The 27,309-nt window shown below is 37.3% G+C and overlaps 1 protein-coding gene across 1 annotated transcript; it reads right to left on the bottom strand.

Annotated features, from left to right (window-relative positions):
• Positions 1–1,175: 1,175 nt before the first annotated feature.
• Positions 1,176–27,106, bottom strand: alpi.1 (alkaline phosphatase, intestinal, tandem duplicate 1). The gene is made up of 11 exons (XM_088349904.1): positions 26,892–27,106; positions 24,589–24,714; positions 17,022–17,137; positions 14,466–14,640; positions 13,457–13,629; positions 9,539–9,673; positions 9,392–9,467; positions 6,657–6,791; positions 4,977–5,168; positions 4,776–4,892; positions 1,176–2,978 (listed from the first exon to the last, which is right to left on the bottom strand). The coding sequence occupies exons 1-11, from the start codon at positions 26,983–26,985 to the stop codon at positions 2,704–2,706; spliced, it is 1,614 nt and encodes a 537-aa protein (XP_088206030.1). The 5' UTR covers positions 26,986–27,106; the 3' UTR covers positions 1,176–2,703.
• Positions 27,107–27,309: the final 203 nt, after the last annotated feature.

Genomic DNA, 27,309 nt, shown 5'->3' with positions numbered 1-27,309 from the left:
TACTATTTTTAAAAAAGACCAGTTTTTCTAAGCACTATGCTGTGATAGTAATTCTCGACCTATTCATCCTGATAGTCTTGTATCTCTTTTCTCTTCAAGCCTCTATATTACATGTTTTACCCTGGAGTGCCATGTCCTATTTCGTTGCATACAATGTTTCACAAAGTGGAAGTCAAAGACAATAAAGACAATTTTAGTTCTAATTCTAAGTTAAATTCCAGTACAGATTCAGATTACAATTCCCTGTGTTATTATGTACATCAGTGACATGCAGTGGGGCTCGTGTCTGGTGAAGCACAGTCTGAAATGAATGAACCCATATCTCATATATCGCTTGATTGACAGAGCAAAAAAAAGCAATATATAAACTCTCACAAAGAAAATAAACATATTGTACATGCACTGCTTATTATGAATACATGATCAATAGATTCCTCCATTATTATCTGGTTCAAGCCTCGACCGAGTCATACCTAAGACTTACAACATTGGTACTCATTGCCTCCCTGCTTGGCGCTCAGCATTAAGGGTTGGAATTGGGGGGTTTGCTCACCTAATGACTAAAATGGCAGCGCCCTGTTTGGCTGCGGCTGCATCGGCTCGCTACAGTTTAACTGTACGGGTCAGGTGTATCGACCTTTCGTTCTGTGAGCATTGTAACAAAGAATGACAATAAAAGTAAATTCTATTCTATTCTATTCTATTCTATTCTATTCTAAAAAAAGTCAATTAAATGAGAAAAAATTACTGGTTGGTCTAGGTGTGGACTAATTGGGTTAATAGTGTTCATAATGTAATGTAAAAAAACAAATGCTACATAAAAATGAATTTGAAAAGAAAAATCCCGAAGAAAGAACTTTAACACTGATTAAATATAACCGTTTAATATATATTTAACGTAATATTTCCACGATGACAGGTTGGACTCTCCCACCTACTTGCTCTGACTCCACGTCACTGATGTACAGTATGCAAGTGGCAGTGTGTGTTTTATTTTTCTGCCGTATTTAGCAGTAGCAACTCAAACAAATATCCTACATAGAGCATGTTCAATAAACAAATACTAAATTGTATTCTTTTTCTTATGAAGGTCTAACAAAAACATAATTGTGACAGTTATCATCTTTGGACAAAAAAAGAAAATCTACAAGTTTAGCCAAGAAACTGCAAAGATATTGTTAATATTGTTTAATATTTTCATACCAGACATTGCCAAAATTGTGTAGAAAAATACATTTAGAGTATAAAATACATTCACGGAAAATCCAAATAGATTTGTGACAGCAACTCGGGCTAACAAAAAGTAACATGGGGTGCCTCTGAAGATCATATTTGACACCATCGCTCTAAATTAACAGCCTCAAATCCTGTATAAATGTCAAGTACCATTGTAAATTCTTAAGTTCTGTTGGTCTTGCCGCTCGGCATGGCAGTACGGCTCCCGTTTAACAACAAAATGAACAGTGATCCTTTGGTTTTTGGTCATATGCAAGCTTTTTTGTAATGAAGAGAGTATGAGAGAACCGGACAGCATTTGACAATATTGCGTTCATATCCCAATGGTTGACAGTATGGCTGCAATAACGAATCGGTAAAATCGATTAAAACCGATAGTGAAAGCTTTGGCAAAGAAATTTATCTTTGGTTGTGTCACGCGATTTATAATATATAATATTACATAAATTGAATTTCATTGTGACATTCGGGCTTGTAGTAACACTTTTATCTTGTAGAGGGTGACTCAAGCCCACATTTTGTCGTGCAATGTCCTCTGGATCTGTTGACGAACTGTAGTAGATCATTGGCCTGGTGGAGTGCGCCTCAAGGCCATCTTTATGGAAAAAAGATATCTTACATGTTTGCAGGTGTACAGCATAGATTTTTATGTATTTGTATTCATTGTTAAAGGTGGGCTGCGGTATTTGAACATGTTGTTACCCTCTCCCGCCATTTCCTTGCTTAAAACCATGATTGCAGCCTTGGGCAGCCTGTTCATGCTTGAATAAACTGTTCTTTTTGGGGGGGGGTTTGGTTGACTTTACTAGACTGAGGCTTTTTCTTACTTTCACCAATTTGAAATTCCACTGACAAATCAATTAAAAAAAAACCTGCATAGAGGAACATGACGTCTCTCTCAAGCAAACCCCCACCCCCCTTTCCTTAAACCAATGTGCCCCCCCGAACAGGTCTGATAAAAGTAAAACAAAGGAAATAGGCGCAATGGATTACAAAGCATAAGGGCTCTTTAAATTGTTTTGTGTTATATTTTCTCAATTCTCTAACATTCGTACCGAGAGAAATAGTGTGATAATGAGGATAAAATCGAATGCCTCTCCTAGTTTCTCCAATATCACTGGTGGTCTAGTGATTAGAATATGACTCTTCCACTGCTGAGACATGAGTTCGATTTCTGTTGCATCCAATGCTTTGCAATTGTGGTCAGCACTAGTTTTCAAGTGATTCATCATTGCACAAAAAATAATATACTACCGTAAAGCCTCGTGTACAACGTTTACTGAAACCTTGAGTTCTTTTTTAGGGAAATAAAAATGTGCGTTGTACACGGATAAATACGGTACTGTAATTATTGAATGTCAAAATATGAAAGCTCATTAAACATTTTCTAAAATGACAGTATTTCCTGCAGCAAATGCTAGGACTTTATATATTTTTTTCATGTCAGTTGATGCAATTTTGTAGATGTCATCTGAACAGCCAAAGTAAGCCAATTAGTCCAAACATTAGAGTTGAGGGTGTGCTAATGCACGCGTTAGATCCGTGGGAATGAAGTAGAGGAGGGCAATCCGTGTACGGCTCCAAGCAGGCAGCGTAGGCCATCACGTGAGCCACGTAGTTTTGTTCTTTGACCCCATGAAAAAGATGAGCCATGGGGCCTTTTGCATAGATGGCCACATCCTCGCCACCGTGGGTCTCGGCGTCAAGCGGGACGGCCGCCTGTTGCATGTACTCTTCGTCATCTGCGGACAAAATGAGCAAAGGGAAATGTCACTGAAACCGCATAGTAAAGCCAAAACGGCCTTCAAGTTGTCAATTGAGATCTCACTTTTGCCAAGAAGATAATTAACTACTTGACTTTTCAACCATAATTGCCTGCCTTTTTCCGCCAGTGCGAGTATGATCCATTTAATCTGTAGACTACAGTGCCAATAATGAGTAAATTAGAGGGTTTAAAATAATTTTCAGAAAGGCAATTATTTCTAAAGCTACTGTACATGTGAGATGGAGTCCTTCCTTTGTCGGTATAAATAGAGTTACTGTAATTTCTGGACTATGTACATAATTTCAGCCCTGCGGCGTATGGAGAGATCCAGCTAATCTATGCATTCATTAGGTCGCCAGGGGCCATCAAGTGGTGAAGAAAACTTGATTCAGCGAAAAAAAATCGATATAGATTCAAATAATAGGCAAAAATACATGAACTATCATTTTGACATTTTTAAAATACAGATACACCTCGCGACTTTGTGCTTTGGTTATCAGCGGTTCTGTGCCTTGACGACTTTCATTGTGCATTGTATTCTGCATCCTGATTGGCTATACAGAAGAAGATGCATTGTATCGCCAACAATTTGGACCTTTTCACCCGCTAAACATGATCAGAAGGCACCTGCAGGTCTTTGGTGCTTCCTTTTAGCTCCCTGGCGCTTTTTAAAAAAGATTTGATTTCTGTTGGACAGAAGCGAAAGGTAAATGCAGTTTTTCATATGGCCACAGAATGCCGTATCAAGTACCAAGTACCAAGTGAAGAGAAGTAGATCAGGTCCTTAATTAATAGAGTTGTGCCATAAAAACAGCAAGGGTTTTTTTAAATATAATTTAACACTACACAACTTGTTTGTGAAAAAAAAAAATAAAATCATAAATTCCACGACTTTTATTTGTTAAAAAAATACCTGAGCCTGTAAATTGGGTTTGTTTTTGAGTAAAAAATAAATAATTAAATAATAAAATGATTAAATGATTAATAGTTTCAACCTCATGGATTTTCACATCCCCCCACCCACACACCCCTTAACCACAATAACAGAGCGATTACTGAACTTGTAGGTCAAATAAATTTGCATTTATTTTAAAAGGATATGCCTACCCCTTGGGGAACTGACATCATTGTCCGCCACCTTGCGGTTAGTGGTACCCAAAAACCTCAAAAAGGTTGGGCAAAAAAATGAGAAGTAAAATGGTGCTCCGTAATTTGTATTCCTCCTTATGCTTTCTAGCACTTGTTTTTTGTTGCACTACACAATAACGCAACATCTAGTGGTCAGATAATACACACTGTCCCTTTAACATACTCAAGAATAGGTAACACGCCTTAAGTCTATATTGCAAGCCTGCAGTTCACCCACCACCAAGGACCACATGAGTAGACTTTGAACGATTTTGAAAAAAAGTTTATAACTCATGGGTCGGTTTCGTCCAAAATAAGTTTTTTAGAAATATATATTAAATCGCGAGTCACAAGCATTTTTAAAAAATAAACAGATAATTAAATTCGGGAGATGAAAAAACTAAGTTGAATTACGCAGAACAACAGAAGGAAAAACTGTCTATGTGCTTGCAAAGAGTTCCACAAATCAACTTTTTTTGTTTAAATTACTGGAAAGTGTTTCAACTGAGTAGAAGACGGCACAGTGACTCCTTTAAATATGATGACTGAACTTTTGCTTTCCAGTGATTAAGAGCACGCTATAATTAAATCAATGAACCCACGCACGGACAAATCCTACATCTGAAAGTTATTATTGTGTGCTTACAGTAATCCACCATAGTGATGTTCCCTCTGGTTCCATTTATATGCACATATCCGGGGCCGTTTGCATACAGGATGCTGGTGAAAGGCATTTGGTCATCTGCTTTTTTTGGTGCTAGCCCTGGTTTAGGAAATTTAAAAAACGTCAGTGGATGAGAATAATAATAGGCTGGTGAAGAAGAACATGAGCTTGAATGTTTCCTACCAAAGATCGGATTTCCTCGCGGCGTATTGCCGCCAAATGTGAAGACGTGAGAGTGGTCGGCTGTGACTACCGTTAAGGTATCTGATTCCCTGGTGAGTTGTGAAGCTCGCTCGATAGCTCGGTCAAACATCACAGCCTCCGTTAGTGCAAGTTTGGCAATGCCGTCGTGGTGTCCGTGATCGATTCTGCCTCGTAATGGGAAGAAAGTGACAATTTTGAATGTTCACACTGTTTTAACAGTGGTTTTAATTTACATTAGGTGTGTCAAACATCAGGCCTGCCATACATTTCAAAGTATGTCAAAAAAGAAGCAATTATCTAGGTGATGTCTACCAAAAGTTATTCGATTTTTATTAAATGCAAAGCAAATGCTCTCTCCGGCCAGTAGTGGGCAGTGTTGAGTTTGTATTGCATTGTAAGTTGGTTCAGGTGTAAAACTGCGTTCACTCAACTTTTAAAATAGACCAATTAACACATCCAATGCCAAACATGAAAATAATTGTTTCCACATTGTTTCTAAATAAATGTGTTGTGTTTAAAGAATTTATATTTCTTCTGTGATTAGAATATGTAGGGTATGTTACCAATGTAGGCTAAAAATTATAGAATTACACCGACAAACAAAGCTAAAAATTGGAAGTTCACATTTATTGACTGATCCAACCCACGGAAAGAAACGGAAAGTCTAAATCCCGCCCCAGAGCCAAATCCAGTTTGACATCCCTGATTCACAGTAATCGATCGCTGTATTGGGTGTACTTTTTGCAGTTTCGCTATTTTGCGTATTTCCATCATATGCTGTGTTCTGCATTTTGATTGGCTAAACTGTTACCCCGCCCCTTTTTTCCCTGTGTCTACTTGTGCATAAATAATGTTGCAGTTTCAAGTTCTTCACATATTTAAAACAGCATGACAAACTTAGACCAAACGCTCAAATCATTTTAATTTTTTGTTAAAGGTAGGGTGCAGGATTTGAAAAATGTGTTACTCTCTGATGCCACCTAGTGGCTTAAAGCCAGTAAATTTTCATGCTAGTGCAGGCATGTATTGTGCTCAGGTAAACTTTTCCTTTTTCGTCTTTTTGGGGTTTTGGGGTTGGTGTTTGGACATTTCTTATATTCAGAACTCTTATGCTCCAATGACAAATAAAAAAAATTAAAAAACCCTGCAGGGCATGACGTCTCTTGCCATCAAACCCCCCACACCTCCCCCAGCCCTCTTTCCTTGAACCTAATGTGTTCCACCCCGAACAGCTCTGATCCAAGTAAGCAAATAGGCGCAAAGGAGAAAACAAAAGCATAAGGGCTCTTTGAACTTGGTTGGCCATTATTAACATATACTTAATAAATGAAATATTCTACTTTCAATGTTTTAAGGACACCTCAAATCACGCACCAAACTTTTAAATAAATGTTTGCGCTTGTAAATATGGTAAATTCTTTGGTTTCAATATGAAAGAGTATTCAATAAATAAATAAATACATACATATATCTGGTTGATTTAGGAGATTTAGGACCATGGTCCACTTTCTGGGTCCATATTACCAAGTGCATTGGTAGTCCAAATTCCAATTAGCTCATTAATTATTTGAGTTATGAAGCATTTTTCCGTTTTTTTGTCCACAACACTGGAAATCGTATTCAGTTAATCACGACACAAGGCAAATATGAAATACTCATCTTCCACAAAAAGAAAAAAGCCTTTTGGATTCTTGCTGAGGATCTGAATGGCTTTCTCTGTCATTTCCACAATCGATGGGTCCCTGCTTGTGTTTCGGAAAACTTCATATCTCATATCCTTTGGCTCAAAAAGACCTGGAACCACAAAGGTGAAATTGAAGAATTTTTTTAAATGTTTTTTCTATCAGGAGCATATGTCATCTTCCACTCAAAATGTACGTCACATGAAGAATATTTTAACACACTTTTTGAATTATTTAAGCATTAATATGGTGATTTAATCATTTCCAATGGATGTGTAGGTATTGATTCATTGGGTTAGGGTTATTTCAAGTCGAAGTTAACTCAAAGGAATTCCTAACAATGTGATTCTGAATGGGCCTTTAGTATGGTTATTCCAAACGTATGGTCTAAAAACACAAAATGCCGTGAGTTTAGATGAACTATCCACCAGTTTTTATCCATCTCTGGGACCAGCAATTTGGAGTGTTGGTGTCTAGTGTTGAAAGATTGTTATTTTCTGCTCTGGTCCTTTGCAAGTTTGTTGAACTTCAGGTGTTGGGAATGTTGTGAGAATCAGAGCCTGGAGATGAACAGCTTCTCGACCATTTTTTTGGGGGGAGAATATCTTCCGGGCATCACTGTGATGTATACAAGGGCTACACCTCGTAATAGTATGACATCTGAAGAGAGCTCTTATACCTTTCCACGGCGTTATAAAACTGTTCTCGGTTGTGTATCATCGTTTGATCAATATCCTGCCATCAACCATTTCGACAGCTCATCACTGTGCCACCTTCTCTTGTGGACGTTGGACTTATTGACATGGTAAGCACAACAATACAAAAATAAGGCTATTGTATATATGCATCTTTGAATTGTACAGTCTTCAATTCACTTTCTGTCTCTTTCGAGTCCAATAAACGACAAAAATTAAAATCAATACATCGTGCCTACATAAGTATCTCAACAAAATAAAATGTCTTCAATAAATCATCAAGGAAAAATTATAGTAGCCTTTGCTTCAAAATGTCATTGAAATCACTTCTTATAATTTATTATTTTTGTTTATTTTTGAAACATTTAAAAAAACTAGTTCACCAAAGCCTAAATAATTCACAACTATATGAAAATATGGATGATGTTGATATGCTTATTTGTATTGTAGTCTTCACTGGGGATGTTGATATCACAAACAATCAAGCTTCAGACAATGATCAAGTGTGACTCCGCGAGAGAAAGCAGGTCATTAGCCCAAGCCCGAGTGTTTGTGATTGTTCACCCGACAGTATTCCCAAAATGTCTGCCGCCGCCAGAAACGGCTAAAAACAGGTGTCTTTAACGTTTCATTTTGTATTGTAAAATACTAATAAGATCAAAATGTTGTGTTTGGATTAGTTGGGGCCCATAAAATATGCAATTTTTAAGAAATGTGAATTTAAAAAAAGAATAAAGTATTTATCTATCTATCTATCTATCTATCTATCTATCTATCTATCTATCTATCTATCGCTCTTGGGTTGACATCCATCTTTGATGATTGCACACCTGCAAAGGACATTTCATAGGATGCCATTTCTTTATTTTGATTATTATTGCACACTCTTATTCACACTCTTATTCTTGACTATTATATCATTTTTGCTATAGGCCAATCATGTTTCTATTGTTTGATATCTAAAACCTTTAGGGCAAATCTGAAGTTTCTTATATGAAGGTTTCTCTCCTTGTCCTCCTTGCAAGTTTAAAATCCACTTATGTCTTCTCTCCTTATTTTGAGTGTCTACTAAACTTTAAACGTATCGACTTACATAGATGAGTGATTACTAATGCTTATCCAATGTTTTACAAATGCTTATTTGTGTGTTTTTAATAGAAAATGTTAGCATTTTTTATATGTTTTCTTTTCAACAACAGCCAAAACGGTTCAGGTGTTGAGAAAAAAACATTTAGGTAAATAAAGGGAATGTTATGAAAACATGTTGTAAATAGAATAATTGTTAGGCAAATTTAGCAGAGCTGGAAAAGTCAAGTTGTTGGCATGCAGGTAAGGTGAGACATTTGTATATAATTGCGTGGGACTATTATGGCAATACACTGGAAATTAACACTAAATTAGGCATAAGATATCCTCCATGCTGTTGCATGATCAAAAAGGTCTGAAACGAACATTGAACTGCTTGTGACCAGCACTAAAAGCAGTGTAACCATAAATACTTTTGGCTAAGTGACACTTTCCTCTTCAGTGTGTGCACAAATGCAAAGTAGAGTGAGGAGTTACCAGAAATGATGCAACAGCAAGGTTCACAATCAAATGCACACCCTCTCAGCCCAGTGAGAAGGCATATCTTACAGCCAAAGCCGTTAATAGCATTAAATGAGTTCAAAATGAATTTGCGAATGTTTTATTTGGCTTATCAGAAGTGAGTGTGGGGTTAAACAGCAGGCAGCAAGAAGGTGCGTGGATCACAATCGGAGCAAGAAACGTGTCCTTTGCTTCTTATCACAATTCTGAGGAGTTATTAACACACGGCTATGGATTTACGATGCTCTACTTTAATGACTCCATGTGCCTGTTAAGATGAATGTATATTTTCTGAACCTTCTAAGGTTCACAACATGAGATAAGGATTTCTGTCTATCAATAACTACAGTATATAGCTATGCCAATATTGGACGGGTGAGTATAACAGCATTGTTTGGTTCGATTTGCTAGATACTTAAAAAGTACCCACCCATGAGTCGATCAGTACTTTTGACGTCTATCTCATCGAACTCCCTCCTGTGCCAGACGTAGTGTGAAAGCTTGTTCTGAAATATAAAAATAATGTTGTTGTATCTCATTGGATCATCATTGATTTAGTGTTTATAGATGTGCCTACAGGTTTGGCCTTTAACCACACATTAATGAGGTTTCTTCTGTCTTTGCGGTCCCCTTTGCGAGAGCTGGAGGTCGGATACTCAGGGTCCGAAGTGCCTTTTGGTGTCATGTACATCCTACCGCCTCCCAAGATCACCTGAAAAGGCAGACATTTTTATTACCCCATTATTAAACTGCATAAAGTAGAAACAAAAACATCTGGATTTCAGATGGCTAATTTTTTCCTTCTCTTTCCCAGTAGTAGCCTGTCAGGGCCTGCAAGGCCTTCTCTGCTGGCCTAAAAATTATCCGAACCGTTTGATCTTAATTATGGTTTGTCCATTAATTGTCTGTCAGCTTCCTTCCATTGATTTTCCCCTGCTTGATGTGTGCTTTCATATTTAGGCATTTAACCAATCACATTTCAGCCATTACTTGTTGCCAGGGTCAGAAATCTACCTAGAGATCTTCAAAATCCGTTCTGCAGACACTGAGGTAAAAGATAAGGGACAATTCAACTTTTGGTTTAGCCTATCAGATTTCCGATGTCTAATTGAGTGTTATTTTCCAGTGTGTTGCCATAATAGTGCCACGCAACTTCATAAAAATGTCTCACCTTTCCCGCATGCAAAAAAGGTAGTTTTTCCAGCTCAGCTTAATTCACCTGCTAACAATTATTCTATTGGCATGTTTTTATAACATTCCTTTTATTTATCTAGCACAAAACTCACGAGCTCCTCCTTTCCTAAGGAAACGTCAAGGGTTTCACAAACTATGAATGGCTAGGCGGTGGTATCGCAACGGAAAAGTGAAGAAAAAGATTCCCGTGTCCACTGTTTCTGTCAAAAGGATATTTTCAACCTTAAATCGAATAATAATAGTAATAATTTATGCCAGATACATATTTTAGGACAGGCTCGAATTTCAGCATCAGCATCGATGGCGATAGAAATAAACTTCTTGGTGGAACTGAGATGCACTGATAATCGAAACAACAGTGTAATTGAAATCTTCTTGAGGAAAGAAAGAAGGATGGATTTTGTGCACGAATAAAAAGGATTTATGGTGAGTAAAATGTGGCGATATTCCCATATAAAACATTGCAGTTTTATGAGGTTATTATCGATTCCTTTTATTATGTGTCGCATCTGTAGCTGCAGTAAATATTTTATAGTCATAAAATAGTTACTGAGGGTTGGATTGATTCAGATGAAGCACTGCTGAAGGCCTAGGTGGGAAGAGCACAACCCCCCACTGTTATTACCAAACTAACATGCATGGATGACATTCATTTTCTTGCGTTCGATATAGCTTTTCTAGATAAATGAGGTACTTCAGTATCAGGTAAATGTGGTAATCATTACACAAACTCAGAGTAAAAAGATTCTACTAGGAGCCGATGTGAAGTCAACGCTGACCAAACATGATTAAGGGATTTAGTCAAAAAAAGAAACCACTTTTTTTTTTCACGATAAACACCGTGTTTGATTTTTGGCCACATGTACATGGGAGAAAAAAAGTGGGCACAGCGAAGAAAGCAACATTGAAATGTGGCTTGTAATTTGTCAAGAAACACACTGTAGTTGGCAGGCGGGTGGCCCTAGGAAGGAGCATGTTAAGGCAGTCAACGGAGCCAATTCGAGGCTTTGATGGGAAAATGTTGTGGAAACAGCTGTTGTGCGCTGGCTTCGGATCAGCTGATAGACGCAATTGTCAACTGAGTGTGACTGAAAGATGCCTGAACATAGCACAGGTCGTATTTTGAGCAGGGGGAGGCAAACTACGGCCTGACTGGACATATGCGGGTCGTCAGGCTTTGTAATCTAGCCTGCCAAAAGAAAATGCTTAAGAATATATCAGAAAACATACCACTAATTCAAATGTTTTTATAGTTTTCTTTGAAACTGCATGAAATGAATAAATGAATGGATGAGTGAATGAATGAATGATCAATACATTAATAGTCTTCCGCTTATCAGGGGTCGGGTCGCGGGGGCAGCAGCCTTAAAACCGAAGCCCAGATGAATGAATGAATGAATGAATGAATGAATGAATGTACTCCATTGTTATTGTTATTGTATAGTGACTTGTTTACCTGACTGCCCATTTTGCACAGCTGTTCAGCTGCTCCTCTTGCACTCTTTGCAGTACTGTATAGTACTCATAGCTTTAATTATTTAATATATTATTTAGTATTTCAATACTCCAACTCAATACTACATATTTATATCTGTACATTCAAGGAAACTGTGCGGGTCAGATGTATCGACATTTCGTTCTGTATACATGTGTACAAGAATGACAATAAAGTATATCTGAATCTGAATCTGAATCTGAATCTCTGAATGAATGAATAATTGAATGAATGAATATAATGTTGTACCATTCTTGTCTTGGGTGTCCTTTCCTATTGACTACATTCAATGCCAATGTGCAAATACCTGGCTACCTGTATATGTATATGCTATGTTTTAATCATTTATATCAATATATTTATCCAATTTCATGCAAATATTTTTAGCCATCTTTATTGCATATTGAATGTTTCAATTGAAATGTCGTGCTTCAAAAGGGTACTTATGTTACTATAATTCTGAATGTATCAAAAAAATATTGATTTGATGTTATCTTAATAAACAAATTTGGGATGCAGTATAACACATAAATGTAGTCGTCTGCATGCATACTCATTCATTAATACTAGTGAAAAAAATGGATGAGCCTACATTATTCTTATTCCTCATGTATTGGAGAGGTATTGGATTGGAGACTCAGTATCAGCAGATACAAAAAAATCCAATCAATCTTTAATTTCCTTGAGGTCAGCCCCCTCAGGGAATTTTATTTGAAACCTAATGACACAACTCAAGTAGTTTGCCCACCTCTGATTTTTATAGTGTTTGTTCAAACTCTTCAGTCATGTATACTAGCAGCCGAAGTTCTTGGTAACGATCCCAACAAATGTTTAACATTAATCCCCCATGAAAGCGAAAAGTGATTCAGTTCATTTTTTTCCGGAACATTCTTTAACTGTTTAACTCAGCCAAAAGTCCTTGCACACATTATAAACTGGAAGAAAACCCAGCCATTAAATAATAAAGATACCATATACTCGAAAGGCCAATCAATAAACATTTTGCAAAGTATTTTTGGCAGTGGAAATATTATTTAAAAAACAGTACGATATTTACTAGGAAATTAAATAATATGCCTGTGGAATTCCACCATTTATCCATCCATAAACTTTAAAATCAGCAACTCATCCAACCTCCTCAAAATCAACCAATCCATTCACCTAACCAAAATCTACGAACATATGCTGTACATCCAGCCATCCATCCAACACGGCAAAATCGTCCAACCTATCTTTCCATTCATCCAAGAATCTATATAGCCAAATAATTCAATCATCCATCCATCTCTCTATTCACTGACCCATCCAATCATCTTTCCAACCATCCATCATCCAACTACCCCAAAATTAATCAAGCCATCCATCAGCCTCAGAAATCAGCCAACGAACCCATCCATCCGCCCCGAAATCAACCAAATAATCCATCCACCCATTCATTTATCCATCCATTCATCCATCAACCCCAAAATCAACAACCCATGCATCCATTTCAACCATCTACACATCAAACCTAGACCCGAAAAACTCAATCACCCACGTATTATTCATCCATTCATCCACCTCGATATCAACCAATCAGTCCTTCATCCAGTCAACCATCCATTCGCTCAGAAACAACCACCAACCCGACCATTCATGCATCCAAAACCCAAATAATTTACCCTTTTCCCATCTGATCATCCATCCATCCATCCATCCATCCATCCATCCATCCATCCATCCTCCTATTCATCCATCCATCCACCCAACTTTCAAAGAGCAAAATCGTTACGACAATAATAAAACTAATAATAAAGATGATCTCACATCAATGTCAACGTTGGTAACTAGCTGAGTTGCGATGTCAACACACCCTTGATGGCGTGCGCTACTGGGAAGATCCGAATCACTGTACCAGCTACGGCTGACTGAGTGTGCGTAGGCAGCGGCTGGTGATGCGTGCTGGACCCGGGTGGTTGTCACAATACCAACTGATTTACCTTGACACAGAAGACAAAAAATATATCTTTTAAAAGTATGTCACTAACTGGTTCAGGTACTGTCAGTGTCGACGACTGATGAATGATGGGCTTGTGGACAGTCTAGAGCAGTGTTTTTCAACCAGTGTGCTGTGAGACCATGTCTATTATGCCGCTGGAATTTGCCCAATTTTATCTTTCCCAAAAAAATCAGGCTATTATTCAGTATTTTTGCTTTCTTCAGACGAGGAACTGTAATAGTCATCCATATCAGTAGATGGCAGTAGATTTTTATATACTTTTTATATACTAATCATCTGCTCATGAGGTAGCACACTACATTTGATAACTTAAGTTGTTTAACAAAGAGGTTTAAGATTGCTCTGTAAAAAATAAAAACATAAATAGAGCACATCATTCTTTTTTATTTTAAGTATTATTTTCTAGTTGTTATGTACTAATTATCTGCTTATGAGATAATACAGTGAAATATTTGACATAACTTAATTTTCAAACATTTTCGACGGACGGTGTACCTTGTAAAAGTTTACCTTGGTTCAAAAAGGGTTGAAAAACACTGGTCTACTGTACTGATGGATCATTAAAAAAATAATGTCTCGTTGAACTTTAAGAAAACTCATAAATGTTGTTTTTACTCTAAGAAAGACTATATCAATATCATGAAAACAGCTGATTAATAATACAAATGTGCTAAGCTGTGCCGAGTGATCTCCTAATTTGGCCTTTGGTGAACATTGAACTATAACCATCGCTATTCCAGTAACACGCTAATCAGACAACGGTTTTATTCATCTTATTACACAGATAAAAATCACTTGAACCCACTGACCCTTTACCTTTGGCTTTTGCGCGTCGCAGCACAGAATAGACTTCGTTACCAAATGTGCTGTTACATTCATAGGCCACCGCTTTGCCGCTCAGTCCAACGGTTTTAGCGTTGGCTTTCACTCCACAGTGGTAAGCTGTAGCTGTGCTGGCGCTGTCTGAAACCTGCTTGTCAACGCTGTAGGTCTGGAGGGAAGAAACACATTTGAAATGCATATACTACAAATACTGTTTTGGGTACTCTAAAACCTGGATGTGCTGTAGTATTGAAAAGTGATGAATTTAATCATTTTGAAGCATGGACACTCTAGTCCCTCAGACAGACCAAACATCTAAACACGATCATTTATCATTTGAAGAGACAGTAGCTGTAACTTGAAGCTACAAATAGGTGACACCCGATCATAAATATACATTAATATCCCGCTATAACGAGGTTCATATTTCACGGTCTCACTGCTTTACAGATTTTCATCATGCATTATGTTCTTCTGATACACAGTCCCTAAGAGAGTAGGTATTGGTAAACAATAAATAAGCACATGTTTACAGGCACAGTATATAGTACTTTTATTTGTTCAACACATGCTTGGGTCTGTAATATGGTTTAGTTAATTCAATGTATAGTAGTGTTGAATTTTATGATAGCTATGAAAAAATAAATAAAAATTTCTTCTTCACAGGTTTTGCTTATCACGGGGATCACCGCAAACTCCTTTAGAGCACAGCATGTCAGATCTCTGTTTGGCTTTTCTATTGTGAATTACTGTATGTGAAAATACTAGTGAATACCTTTATTTTAGAAAACAAGCGTATGTTAATAATTAGTCCATATCGTTTCATGTTAATTTAATTATTAATGTTTTTTAAAATGGATTTAATTTTGCATGGTGTCTTTAGAAATCGCTGGAATTTACCTTTTTTTCTTTTGATATATCCTTTTTTGCTTTTTTCCCTTTTATTATTTTTCTCTTTATTTTCCCTTTTTCTTTTTAGTTTTTGTTTTTATTCAAAAATAGATTCAAAAATGTATATTTATTTATTTCAATTAGGAATTGTCATTGCTATTTTTGAAAGACATCAGCATTTTTGCATGATTATTTTTTAATTTGTTTTGCAATATTTTTTTGTAAACATTGCATTCCTACATAAATTCAAAAAGGATTTAGAAAATTACCTATAAGTACGAGAAAACATGGCAGTGATTGTCATTTAAATGTCCTGTCGGGTTGTGAAGTACTGCTTTTATTTATCAATTGTTTTAATCGTCTTTCAAACAGAGAAGTGACCCTTGAACTCACCGTTTTGTATCAAGACGTGGTGTACACCGGATGAAATGTTTAACTTTTCCAGGTTGCGGGTCAGGTTGACCAAGTCAAAGTTTTTGAATAGTTATTATTAAGAATTGCCGGCACACTGAAATGTTTATAGGATTAAATGGGAATTTTGTACATTTTGTTATTATTGTTTCTGACATGGGCACAACACTATTCAGTACTCACTTATATGTACATTGTGCACATTAGTATAAAATTATAGCAATATATATATATATATATATATATATATATATATATATATATATATATATATATATATATATATATATATATATATATATATATATTATTTTTATTTTTATTTTTTCCCTGTAATTTTATACATTTTGTTATTATTATTACTGAAATGTCCACAATACTATTCAGTACTCACCTATATGTACGTGGTGCACATTAGCATAAAATGATAGCAATATACATATTAACTTTCCTGTATTTTTCCACTACATTTTATAAAATATATTTCATATAAAACTCAGAATAGAGTTAAAAATAAGCCTGACTTTACAGCCAAATGTGCCGTGGACAATACCATTATCATTGACTGTTGCTAATATTCATACCCATAATGTTGGCCAGTGTATATGAATGATACCGATTTCGTATTCACCAAACTAATTTTCATTTTCTGAGACACCAACAAATTTGAGGGTTAACGTAATTTATTTCAATTATTTTTCAGCTACTCACTCGCACAAAAAAGAAAATACCTGAATCTGTGGCGCCGTATTTGTATGCTGGCTTTTACTACATCAGCTAAAAAAAAATTGTTTCTTTATAGCTTTTAAGGGTGTTTGTTAGTTCTTCTTTTAAAATAATGCAGGGAATATTTCTGAGAAACATTAGACATGGCACACAAGAAAATACAGTATTTAACATCGAGAGTACAGCTTTTAACGTCCCTTCTCTGTGATTATCATAATTAAAGACTTACGTCGGATTTGACTTTGATCCCACCTTAAACACATTTTCTCTTGTTTTGCCACAATGTCAGCGTTTTTACAAAAACTGTCGACTTAAAGTCTTGAACTTGACGATTTCAAGTCCAAAGTCTTACTCGGAAGGCCAAAAGGCAACGTGTAAAGAGTCAATCATTTAAAAATGAACTTGCCAAACACACACTACTCAGCTTCCTTCCTATGCATAGAAGTATGAATTTATGAAAGGAACAAAATATTTACGATTTTTTTGTGGGTTTTTCTTTTTTATTAATGAGCATGACATCACCTTGGAAAGTGCCACATACGGGAAGCTGTCCATGGCCAGTACCGTCTCCTCGCCTGCATTGCCCTGCATTTGACCTTCCAGGATTCGAGCCGCTGACACGGTGGACACGCCCATCCCTACAAAACAATGCCATACAGGTTACTGAGTTGCAGTGATGGGCTGTGTGTTTCACACCTAGGCCTTCAGTGACGGTCTTCAGTGATGTGGATCTTGGATGTGAATGACGGGAACCCAACTATTTCAAGTGCTTTTTTTCTTTTTGGGTTGGTGAATATGCATTTATTTTTCAGGGATTCTGTGTTGACTTTAAATTTGTTGACGATAAAAAAGGTTACAACTGTTTTGTTTTTTATCTTTTTTCTTGTACATCTGTTTCCTATGTTTTTTCAGGGAAAATGTGTATTTCAGGGATACTGTGTTTGACATAAAAAATTGTCAAGAACCGAAACAGGAGGAGAACCTAAATGCGTGATGTTTCTTACACAAGCTTTTATTTTACGGGAAATGGGGCAGTCATGCACGTAAACTCAAACGCCAGCTATTCGGCGATCGTTGAGCGCAACACGTAAGGCAAGCAGTCTGGCGCGGAATGACAAGAAGCCAGAGGCTGATGAAATCAATACCAATTGCACGAGCAGATATCGGACAGAGGGCGTCGATACCGGACGGGACGGGACAGACAGGATTGATATCAAAATTGGATATCAAAATTGAAAAGGACAAACTAGACGGGAACGAACCTGGAGATCGATATTAAACAGGACAAAATAGACGGGAACAACAAGCAGGAAACACAAGCAGGAAACCAGACCGAGTCAAAACCCATGTCTTGCGGGTGCAGAGGTTCGTTGACAGGCTGACAAAGGGTGAGTGAGAGCACTGAGCATAAATAGCAGGGAAACCAATCCGTCAATGAGACGCCGCTGGTGCCACACGGGCGGGGCCAATTGGGCGCCATGGCAACCGTGACAAAATGTAAATATTCTTCTTTTTTAGTTTATTTTTTCTTGCACTGAAAAATCAATAATACCAATTATTTTGTTGTGTGTTTTTCAGATATTCTGAGTTGCTTGACATTAAAGTTGCTTAGTTTCAAAAAGTTCAAAGTTTAAATCTAGGATGAAAAAAATAAATGCTCGTACACTTTAATAAAATATTAGACTTTAGACATTGGTGCATTACCGTCCCCCAACCTGACCTTTCCTTATGACTGCAAGTAGGCCTTGATGTTGCAGTGTCTGACTGATTTCAGACCCTGGCAACAATAATGGATGAAATATGATTGGTGAATATGACCACCTTCTTTCATTGGCTGTTGAGTAGGTTTCCCTAGATGTGAAAAATGACACAAGAAAGCTTACTCAGCACTTTTGGTTTTGTTGACTCAGCATTATTTTCCCAGAGAGACATTCCACACTCCCTGGCCAGAACAACATTGAATATCAACATCATCGTTTACAGGCAGTTAGGTGAGTTACAAGTATCAATACCAGTAGGCTACATATTTATCTCTTGATTATGTGCTTATACTTGAGTGGTAAGTCTATCCATCCATCCATTATCCGCACCGATTTTCCTCAGTAGGTTCACAGGTGTGCTGGAGCCCATCCCAGGTATCCTCGGGCAGTTGGCAGGTGATACCCTGAACTGGTTGCCAGCCAGTCACTCAGAGACAGACAACTCACTTGCATTCACACCTCGGGACAATTTGGACTGGCCAATTAACTAACCACCCTTCTGTCCCATGAATGACTCAAACATCACCACTGGTAGATCATGGTGATTGTCTAAGACATTAAGAAAAAAAATACTGATAAATAATAATTATGATTACTAATGTAAGTATTATTGTTATTTCAGACAATAATAACTATAATTATGTTACGAATTATTAGTAACCAAATGTAATACTACTACTACTACTACTACTACTACTACTACTACTACTACTACTACTACTACTACTACTACTACTACTAATAATAATAATAATAATAATAATAATAATAATAATAAATTATTATTACAAATATTGCCCTGGGACTGGGTGGCAACCAGTTCAGGGTGTTCCCTGCCCACTGCCCGAAGATAGCTGGGATGGGCTCCAGCACCCCCACGACCCTACTGAGGATAAGCGGTGCAGATAATGAATGAATGAATGAATGAATATTATAATTATTATAGTTATTGTGAATAAGCATTGTTGTTATATAGTATTCTTGTATTAGATATTATCAGCAGTTGTAGCATTAGTATTAGTATTCTATTTTTATTATTATCAAAAAGGCCAGTCACCCCCTTGCTTTAGATTGCATTTCACTTGGGTCTCCAAGGCGAAAGTGCCCTGGTTTCTTTTAGGGGCCACACATACACATTAACAGCAGCACTATTTTATTATTTGTATACTATGCTGCTCATTGGTTGCCTAGAAAGAGATATTTTGTAGGAGATTTACTTTAAATAGTTCCGTATAATTTCTAACGTTTTTAGATAGAATTTTATATCAAACACAACGTCTTTTCTTATGATATTCGTCACATTTTTCATATTTGCTGGACTCAGTTTTGTATAAAATAACCAATGTTTCCTGTCCACGAAAGAAAAATCAACTCTCATAAAATGTTCTGTTTTTTGGTGGGTTGGGTGGGTACTATCGCAACTTCATTTTCATATCATTGACTATATTTTGGTAACAGGGACTACATATAAGCAGGTAGGCGTGCATGACTGCGTCTGGCCTCTGGATTATGTGGGTGAATAGGTGAGTGTAAAGCACATTGTAAAACGCTTTCTGAGGTCTTCTGTGACCTGAAATGCAGACCATTTATCAAATAGACATTTCGAGTTCATAAAACTTTAAGGAAATATGTTCCTGTTTAACGACAGGCATTATTCATGTCACTTATAGGTTTGGCTTCCTGCTGATTCGTAAGAGGACCAAACAATAGTTATCAAACCCTGAAGAATTTCAAAGAGTTTCTAAAGATGAGAGAGAATGTGGAATAATCAGATCAAATCAGTCACTGCAAAAAAATACCATCATTTTGGTTTTCCAAAGAAACCACTGATTTACTAAGTAACAGATGTTGCACTGGTCGACCAATGAAAACAAACGTACATGATGGTATATACTTTATGAAAGACCCTGACATCTGCTAGTGACATCAGCATCAACCGCCGGAATGCACAGGGGGGAGGAATCACAATCTACAGTTTGTATAAGACTGGAAAAAATACAGGGTGCCACAGTAGCTGATGCATGGAAGACCCATTTTCAAAAAGACAAGGAATGATTGATCCTTAGCAAGACTTGGATTACTCAAAAGTGATTGCCTTCAGAAAGTTCTTGATAATAAACTTTATTCACTCTTAATAGTCATCACTTCAGGTACGGAAAGAGGACGCATCTTGTTGATGTAATCTGACAACCATCGCTTCCACGAATCGCTATCGCCACCTTCATCGTCACCCCTGAAGCAAAAAAGTCATCGTCCCTGACTCAGATAATGGAAAATCTGTCACGCAATGTCGTTTTGCATTTAGACTATCTACCCACCTGAGAAAAAAAGAAGACTGCAAATTGATGTAAGTTTTTCTTTTGAGATCAAAATATTCCAAACATTTTAAAGGAATCCTTTGTTGAGTTGACTCTATGTGCTAAAATTCATCTGTAAAAGATTATAATTGTTTAAAGATATTTAGAAAACCTCCTCAACTTTTAACCAAATATTTGGTGAAGGGCCTTTTCTGTTCTAGCGTGACTTCTCCAGTGCAGAAGGTCCATAAAGATATGCATCGATGAGTTTAATGTGGAAGAACTTGAAATCCCTGAATCCCAACTCCATCAAATATCATTGGAATGAAATGTTTAAGATTTATTTTCTGTCTTTGAGATTCTGTTTTTTCAATCAATGACTTTCATCTGAAGAGAATTCTGTGATTATAAGCTTTCACAATAGAAAATATTACCTAAATGAATAAACAGGTTGTTTCTAATTAATTTTACAGTCTTGGTTGTGTTTAGCAGCAAAGGGTATTTTCTTGTCTCAAAGCAAAACCTATTAGCATTGTAAACTTAAAAGGTTATTACCGTAGCTCCCTGTGAAACAAACACCCCACTATCATACCTGTCAACCTCCATGGCTCCATGCCCGTACAAACTGTCGTATTTTCCTGTACACAATACAAAATAATCTTACACCATATTTTTTTTCCGGAATGATGCATGATGGGAAATCCCTAGGCGGCAGACGCATGCGCACAGTAGCATCAGACCAGTCGCTTCGTTTGCAATAAAAAAAACGATACCGAGATAGAGGCTTCCGCGGCGAACTCGTTTGACTCAATTGATTTGCCGTTTTGTGATAGAATGTGTATACCCGATGGTACCCATAATTGACAAATTTGCGTATCTCCGTACAGATTTTCTTGTACGTCGTACACTTCTTAAATGCATAATAAACGTACTTTGTACGGCAAAAACGTACAGGTTGACAGGTATGCACTATTGACTGCATTACTTATACATCTTAAATTATATGAATACGCCAAGGGTTCCACAGTTTTTTTTTATAATATTTCAATACATTGATATAAAGAAATTAATGTTTTATCGTTTGACTGGTTTATCGTATGACTCCTTTGCCTACTGTGTAGATTTCCCTGCTCTTTAACATGCTGTGCCTTTATGAGACAACTTGATGATGTCAGTGCTGTTCCTACAGACATACAAGGTTTCTTGACGTGTTCAATCTTGAAGAAATGGTGACAGGGGTGCCACAGCACGGCTCAGCTTTGACTCTTTTGTTGTGCTTAATTGACTCTGTAAGTATACTAGTTCTTCATCTCGTTCTGATTCATATGATTATGACAAGGATTACACAGGTTTCTGTTTAAATATTTCAATCGTACGGAGATATGAATACGATTTTGGATTATCATATGAATTTTTTGTCTACTTTGTAGATTTCCCTGCTCTTAAACGTGTAATTTCTTTTTGAGACATCGTGATGATGATGTCACTGCTGTTCCGTCAGACATGCACGGATTTTAGACTTATTCAATCTTGCACGTCTCGGTCTTAACTCTCTTGTTATACGTAATTACGTTAGTTAATGTGAATATTGTTTGGGAAACGACAAAGCAAATTGTTTGTAGTTTGGGGCGGGAGTAGCTCAGGAGGTAAAGCGCTCGGCTTGGGATCAAGGGATCCTAGTTCGAACTCCGGCTTGTTCCTGTTACATGTCGAAGTGTCCTTGGGTAAGACACTGATCCCCTAATACCCCCAATAAGCAGGTTAGCGTCTTACATGGCTGCAATACAAGGCCGCTATTGGGAAATGTGAAGCACACTGTAAAGCGCTTTGGGAAGTCATTGACTTGAAAAGCGCTATATAAATGCAGAGCATTTCATTTCATCATACTGCATCACATTCGATTTAGTAGAATTTAGCATGCTCTTGTGGGCATCTCAAGCAAAATGTGCTTGCAGATATTATTTGGCTGAGTTGCTATAAAGGTTCATTGCAATGACGCCATCTGCTGAAAACTGCTTTGCCGGCTGGCTACCAAGATAGTTGTATGTGTTGCCGGGCTGCTACATTATGCAATGCCAGACGCACAAATTCTGAGCATCTACTGGCAAAAATAAGCATAAGCTGGAAAAAATGAGGATCTGCTGGCTGTAGTCGTACGCAAGAGCGGATGGAACGCTGCCATGTTGTAAGTCAGGTGCTACCTTAAATCTAAGCATAAAGTCAAAATGGTAAACACTCTACACAAGCTCGGCTTATGCGTTTCGCTGTAAGTGACCGCTGACCTAAAAATGCTCAATTTGGCCTCAATGCTCAGTTTGGCTTGATTACATTTCAATTAAGATGTTAAAATCTTATTTCACTTTGGCTGACAAATGCATAGCTCAAGGTTCAACTTCAAGTTTAGAGTCCTATTTGTGGGCTTGTTATTATTCCACATTAGAATTTTTCACTAAATCCGCTCAGAGCAATATTTATTGAAATTTATCTTTATTATAAGAGAATTGGAACCCCGCACCCTAGTCAATCTTAAAACAATCTGTTTCAAATGGATGGGCCAAGCTGTCATTCTTCTGCACAGCACATGTACTTGACCCCCTTCTTCAATTCACATCCACTTAGTCCAACATGAACGAAAGCTTATCGACTACCTACGCATTGTCCCTCATTCAAAATTCAGCTTTACTTTTATTTGGTTCTTAATGCTCTAAATCTAAGTTAACCTTGACCAACATTAGCCTTTAGAAATAATTTATTCTGCTAAATAATGGTTAATATTGTTACAATATATAAAAGTGATGAAAAATTTGTATCCAACACTGTTACAGGGTGAGACAAAAACGTGTCTTTCAGTCCGAGGCAATAATGCATTCAGAAATAATGTATTCATTTAAACATAAAGGTCATCGAATTAACTCGAATTCAAAGGCTCACTTTTATTCAACAATAACATCTCTTGGATCTCATTACTCAAGAAACAAGCATCTCTAGACAAAGAATACTTTACACTGTAAAGTTTACAGTGTCTTGCAAAAGCGTTCACTGTGATTGTTTGTGCACAACATTTTTCAGATCTTTCCACAAATGCTGTATATGATTGATGACTCGACTTTGGCTTGGTCATTCTAACACCTTTGAATTGGTAGTATTAAACCATTCCATCATAGAATTTGCCTTATGTTTAGGGTTGCTGATCTGTTGGAAGGTGAAACTGCGCCCAGAGTCTTAGGTTTCAGGCAGACTCCAACAGATTTTTGCCAGAATCGCCCTGTATTTGGCTCATCAATCTCTTTCTCATCTAACTTCCAATTAACTCTAACTGTCTTCCCAGTCACTGCAGAAGAATAGCAATACCAGAGCATGATGCTGCCAACATCATGTTTGACCGCATTGGCTCAGGAGGTAAAGCGATCGTCTCGGGATCAAGAGGCCGCCGGTTCGATTCCCAGCTCCACCGTCTTATATGTCGAAGTGTCCTTGGGCAAGACACTAAATCCCTAATGCCTCTCGATAGTAGGTAGTTGCCCTGCAAGGCTGACGCTGCTATCGGTTTGTTAGTGTGTAAAAGGGAAAAGTGTGAAGGACATTGTCAAGCGCTTTGGGAGGTCTTCATTGACATGAAAATCACTATATAAATGCAGTCCATTTATATTTACAGAGGGGATGGTGATTTCATGGTGATGTGCAGTGTTACTCTTACGCTACTTTCGCTAGGCACTGTCATATACCCAAACCCAAACCTTTGCTTAGAAACAGAATCCTCTCATTCTTTGGCAATCAAATGTGTTGTCAGCAGAAGAATAATCATTGAATTACTTGAATTGAGATGACTTTCAATGACGTGACGTCTTTGGTGGCCTGCAAACGTGGCCATTATGTGTCATGGCGTTTTCCACAAATTTGTTCTTGGATCCATTAGAGGCTGTTTTGTTGAAGCATTAATTTTCAAGCTTTAAAGTGCTGTCAAACTTAAAGCTTTAGTACTTGACTTTGACACATTTTGGTGTGTATGTGTGTGTATTTATTTATAAATACCATCTCCGAGAAACAAGATCATGTTCTTGGCTTGGTGTTCCCGAGGGCGGAGTTTCAACGCAGCATCCAGTGTCGCCTTGGCCTGGGCATCCCAAAAGGCTGGTTCTCGTTCATGTTCATACTGGACTGCGGAGATCACCAGAAATAAGTATATTGTAATGATTGTAATAATGACAATGTATTTAGTCTAAAGTTTAGTAGACACTCAAAGTAAGGAGAGAAGACATCAATGCATTTTGAACTTGCAATGAGATCAGGGGAGAGCCCAAACATCAGATAAGGAATTCCAACCTTAAATTGGCGTCCTATACACTACAAAATATAAAATCGTACCTCGTTGGCAGAAAGTATTCCTTGTTGTAAATCTAACTTTTCTTATATTAAGATATTTTGTCCTCTTTAAAGTAAAATTAAACAGCTAAAACTCAAAATAAGCAAACTTGTAGTATCAAGTATTGAGTGGACAGTTATGCTTATTCCTTGATTTAAAGGGGGCAGAAAATATTCCTTAAAATGAGCAAATAATTACCTTAACTTATGTCAAGGATTGTTTTCTTATTTTATTCATAAAACTGCACAACACATCTATAAATAAGAATAAATATAACTAAAATGAGTAGAAATGTCTTAAATTGGGGTAAGAATTCTTTTTTTTGCACTGGAAGGTTAAAACCTTCTTGGCTACCCGTCACACAAAATTCTATTTAAATTAAAAAATACAAAGCACAAAAGACATAGATATATATCAAAATAGGGTGGTGCTTGAATACCTGCTAAAAAGAGTGCCCATTTTCATAATTGTTTACATTTTACTGTGGTCAATAAAGACAAAGAGGGTCTTTAAGTGAAGTTGCAAAATAAACCCCAGTGAAGAATATCAACATTTGTTTTAGTTTTTTTCTGTTTACATCAAAACTCTGGAGTGACCAGTATTGTATCAAAAGTTTAAAATGGCACAACATGTCATTTTTATACCATTGGCGCTGGGACCAGAGTATTAAAAGATGCAACATGATGGATGAAAAAATGTATATCTAAAGTGAGTGAAATGTCTTCCATTGGGATAAGAACTATTTTTTTGCAGTGGAGTTAATAGGATTGTTTTTTGTTTGCCAGTCACACATGTAAATTAAGAATATAAAGAATGAAAAGCCAATATAAAGACACACGTGTATCAAAAAGCATTAGGTGGTGCTAAAGCACCTGCTTATACATCTCTCAAAATGAGTACCATTTTTTTCATAACTTTATGCTGTCATTGTCAAACCATTGCAGCCCGGGCTCATAATTATACAGACACAATATACCATATCTTTATCGGTCATTTCTTTTTAAGTTTTTCCCGTTGAAAAACAGGTTTGTAAAATATTTACAAACATATTTAAAAACTAACTTAAAAAAACGTCCCCTTGCCCTTCAACTCTTTCAGTGTCATCACGCAAAAATAGTTTTTTTTTTTTTAATTCTAGTTAAAAACATTTTTAAAGGGTTTTGCTCCGCTGGTCATTAAGTATTAAGCCTATGGGAATGATTTCAGTATGATAAATCACCACTAGATGACACATGAAGGAGACCCCACTCCCTAGTGTTGCCTTGCGCCCTCTATCCAGCGTTTGAGAGTGGGTGGGTGGCCCAAAATCGTGTGATCACGTCACCGGAAACATCGGGCGCTGAAAAGTGCTTGCAAAGTATAAGCATTGTTCATGCATAAGTTCAGTGTTTTTGCAAAAAAAAAATGCCAGCAAAGTGCCCTTGTATTTATGGAAAGCATTGTTTTGATATTGGAAGTATCACAAATGCATCGCTTTTCCTGACAAATAATCTTTGAAACGATTACTTTCAAGAAACGTGTTCAACAGTTGTTTACCAACAATGGTAAAAGCTAAAAACATACTTTTCTTCTGACGGAAGATGAGGGTCCAAGCTTATTTTGTTTATGTGCTATGCATATATAGCTACAAAACAAAATTTTCTGGAGGCCTTCAAAAATGGATCAAAATGGGAAAACTTGGCTAGCACCCGCAGTTCCCATTTGAGAGAAAAATCTCGCACCAGACCCCTCAAAAGGTCTGTGCACGATACTGTACCCATAATAATTCAAATAACCTTCCAGCTACCAAAAGAAAGACCAAACAAAATGCAATTCAAACCTCTTTCATCCATTTGAAGAGTTGCACCCTTCTCCCTTTGCTTACACTTATTCCGTTCTGAGGGAGAGCCTGTCCTCAAACACATTTTGACTTTACCTGCATCTGGAAATAGCCCAACCACAGGGACCACTAGTATCGGCGCTGACTCCTCACCTTGGCTTTCCACAGCAGCCCAATCCCCCGCCAGCAAAACCGTTCCCAGAAGAACGAGTGGGAGATTCTGTAGCCAGTGATGTGGCATCTGCATCCCTGGTTTGATGTGACCCTGAGGTTGGATGCAAGCGCTTTTAAGGAGAAAACGCCGAAAGCGTGTGCAGAGTGTAGACCTGCCTTTTTAAAGCCCCGCTGTGTGTGTAGTAAGGGCCCTCGCCAGCTCACAGGCTGGAGAGAACATAAGAGAGGGAGGAACCTGGGAGAGAGTGAGAGAGATAAAGAGAGAGAGAGAAGGAAGAGAAACCAGAGACCACACAGGAGTATCGTAGCATCACAGCCCCTCTCCGCCCTCTTTATTGTTTTACAGCAATTTTCATTCAATCCCCCGACCCCCTCCACCCAACAACACACATACTCT

This window comes from Urocampus carinirostris, chromosome 12 (genome assembly GCF_059441175.1).
Source record: "Urocampus carinirostris isolate Australia breed hairy pipefish chromosome 12, RoL_Ucar_1.0, whole genome shotgun sequence".
Classification (NCBI taxonomy): Eukaryota; Metazoa; Chordata; class Actinopteri; order Syngnathiformes; family Syngnathidae; genus Urocampus; species Urocampus carinirostris.
The sequence above is the reverse complement of the archived record's forward strand: the minus strand, read 5'-3'. Positions and strand labels throughout refer to the sequence as shown.